This window comes from Myotis davidii, unplaced genomic scaffold, assembly GCF_000327345.1.
Source record: "Myotis davidii unplaced genomic scaffold, ASM32734v1 scaffold200, whole genome shotgun sequence".
Taxonomy (NCBI): domain Eukaryota; kingdom Metazoa; phylum Chordata; class Mammalia; order Chiroptera; family Vespertilionidae; genus Myotis; species Myotis davidii.
In genome coordinates, this window is record NW_006293700.1 from 6927291 (window position 1) to 6930326 (window position 3036).

Consider the following 3036-nt stretch of genomic DNA (forward strand, 5'->3'; position numbering starts at 1 on the left):
AAGCAGAGTTCCAAACCTGGTTATACAAAGCAACAAGACGAACAGATCTCTCTTTGTTTACTAAGTTTAATCTTGATGCTCAGAATGTCTTCCATTTCCCTCTGAACACTATCTTGAATAATGCAGGGTCTCAATTGGTGTTTGAAAACAAAAGAGAAAGAAAAACTACAACAATAATGACTAGAAAAGCCTAAAATTGTATAGCAAATGATGACCATAATCATCCAAATGGTCTATATGCTGCTAGTAAAGATAAGTTTGACCATCCATTTTCAGAACACACGCAACTTTATTTAGATTTTTTAAAAAGATTAAGTTTTTGATAAATTTATTAAAATGAGGACTTGGATCAATTGAGAAAAACTTACCAGTCTTTGATTTAACCGCTTGTTTTCTTCTTCTTTTAATTGTAATGTCTGCAGGGGGAAATAAGAGAGACCGTGGTTTGGTTTATCCTGTACTTACTCAAATCTAAACATGATTGACAAAATATTTTAAACTTCAGATTACTTTCAGTTCCAGTACAAAAGTTAGTGGGAAATGTTTATTTATTGATCCTTTCCCACTGTTTTAATTTTTTTCTGGATTAAAAAATAATGAGAACATTTTTAGTATATTTACCTAACCCAATGATTTTAAAAGTTTAATGTGCATTAGAATCATATGACTTGTGGAACTTTTAAGTATGCAGTAAATACCTGAGATCTATCCCCAAAGACTGCTAGTATGTCTGTTCTAAGAAGAGGCATCTGGATATATCCAGATTCTGATATGTGATCATGCAACCCTTCAATAGCAGCAAGAACAACAATGAATGCAGGTTAGAACTAAAGCTGAACAATTTTTACTAGGTTCTTATAAGCTTGTAAAGAGAAAAAAAAAATTGCTGAAAAATCTTAAAAACAAAGGAATGAGAAGTGCTCTATAAAACAATTGGGAGGAAACTACTTATTGCCAATGTTCATTTCAATTAATCTCTATTAAAAAAAAAACATTGCTTTTCTTCATCATTCACATAATCTATTTTTGCCCAATCCAGGTAAGTATTCAATGCTTTGTTTTTGAAATACGCATACTTATGTTTTAATGAATTCTGAGCTATTGAATAAAACTATTATTGTACATAGTTATTTTAAAAAGACCACTAACCTTTTTCTCTAATAAAGACTTCATTTACTGGAAACATGACAAATAAGAGTCTTGAAATGATATTGCCAACTGTTAAGCCATTTCTCAAAATATTAACTACAAAAATAACCATTAAAAAAGATCTGACCCAGCCGGCATGGCTCAGTGGTTGAACATAAACCTATGAACCAGGAGGTCACAGTTCGATTCCCAGGAGGGCACATGACTGAGCTGGGGGCTCAATTCCCAGTGTGCGGTGTGTAGGAGACAGCTAATCAATGATTCTCTCTCATCACTGATGTTTCTGTCTTTCTCTCCCTCTCCCTTCCTCTCTGAAATCAAGTATATATTTTTTAAAAAGATCTAATTTATAAACAGGGTATGTTTTCAGCATAAGACATATTTAACTGCATCCACATAATGAACATATCAAATATTACAGTTAAAGAAAATAATTTACTTACTCGTTCTAACAGCATTATCCTCTGTTTTTCTTCAGATAGCATATGGATGTTTTCTCTAAGAGACAATGAATTATTTTAGTTTATGTCTAAAAATTCTGGACTTTACATTCTTCAAAAGAATCTTAGAAATTTAACTGTTACTACAAAGCACTTTAAAATTTAAGGGTCTGAACTAAATTGTAGACAGCATCCTGTTTAAGTTACGGTACATTTCAATGGTGTACATTCTTTGTAGCAAAGCTCCTGTAATCAGACCTATAAAGCTTTTGAAATTACAAGCAAAACATTCGTTTATGCTTTTTTCTAGAATAGTGTCTTTTATTTTATTTATTTCTTATTAATCCTCACCCGAAGATATTTTTCCATTGATATTTTAGAAAGAGTGGAAGGGAGGGGGAGAGACAGAGAGAGAGAGACATTGAAGTGAGATAAACACATTATTTGGTGGCACGCCCCCAACCAGGGCCGGGGTACAAGCCTGCAACCAAGATACATGCCCTTGACCAGAATCAAACCTGGGACCTTTCAGTCCGCACACCGACGCTCTATCTACCGAACCAATTTTTTTAGGAACCTCCATACTGTTTTTCCATAGTGGCTACACTAATTTGTAATCCCACCAACAATGTCTGAGGGTTCCCTTTTCTCCACATCCTTGCCAGCACTTCTTTCATTAATGTGAGCTATTCTGACAGATGTGGGTTGACTTAACACCAAAAAATAAATAATCCAAATAAAAAATGGGCAGAGGACCTGAATGGACATATCTCCAAAGAGGACATAAACATGGCCAACAGATATTTGAAAAGACATTCAACATCACTAATTATGAGAGAAATGGAAAATTTAAATTATATTAATATTTACAATTTGAGACTTTATTAATTTGACTAGAGGCCCAGTGCATGAAATTCATGCATGGGTAGGGTCCCTAGGCCTGGCCGGCAGTCAGGGCCGAACTGTGGGGCAACTGGTGGGGGGATTGGGGCCCCCTACTGGCACTTGCCTTGGACGGCCTGGTGCTGCCCGCTCTCTGGCCCCGCCCAACCACTGACCAGTCGTTCTGCAGGTCATTCTGCCATTTGGTTGATTTGCATATTAGGGTTTGATATAGATAAATAGTTTGGATTGAGGAAGTGGTAATACACTATGAAGAGAACCTGTGCCTCAAGTTGGACTCTGATATTAGATGCAGCATTCATGTACTGTTAGCCAGGGATCAGGGACCACAGAAGAACACATAACATGTAAGAGACCATTTGCATGTTGGAAAAGAAAATGGAAATCTTTCCATTATATAACCACATCATTTTTGTCCAGTGTTTCCTTAAAGGAGGATGGATGCATCAAATAGGTTAGTAAAGAATTCTCGCTTGAGTTTAGTGCCATCTGCTGGCATTATTAAAAACATTTTTAAAGAAAGTTATTTTATGTATTATGTGGT

General features: G+C 35.5%; 1 protein-coding gene across 4 annotated transcripts in view; it reads right to left on the reverse strand.

The window, feature by feature from the left end:
- The window catches only part of RB1CC1 (RB1 inducible coiled-coil 1), a 54543-nt gene that overhangs the window by 8955 nt on the left and 42552 nt on the right, over positions 1–3036 (reverse strand). For all 4 annotated transcript variants that reach the window (XR_001514485.1, XM_006767344.2, XM_006767345.2 and 1 more), the window contains 2 exons: positions 1593–1647; positions 369–416 (listed from right to left, as the gene is read on the reverse strand). Coding sequence is in view for 3 of the 4 variants with exons in the window: in XM_006767344.2 (XP_006767407.1) it covers positions 369–416; positions 1593–1647 (103 nt within the window). In the remaining variant the exon portion in view is untranslated. The remainder of the gene's footprint in view (positions 1–368; positions 417–1592; positions 1648–3036) is intronic.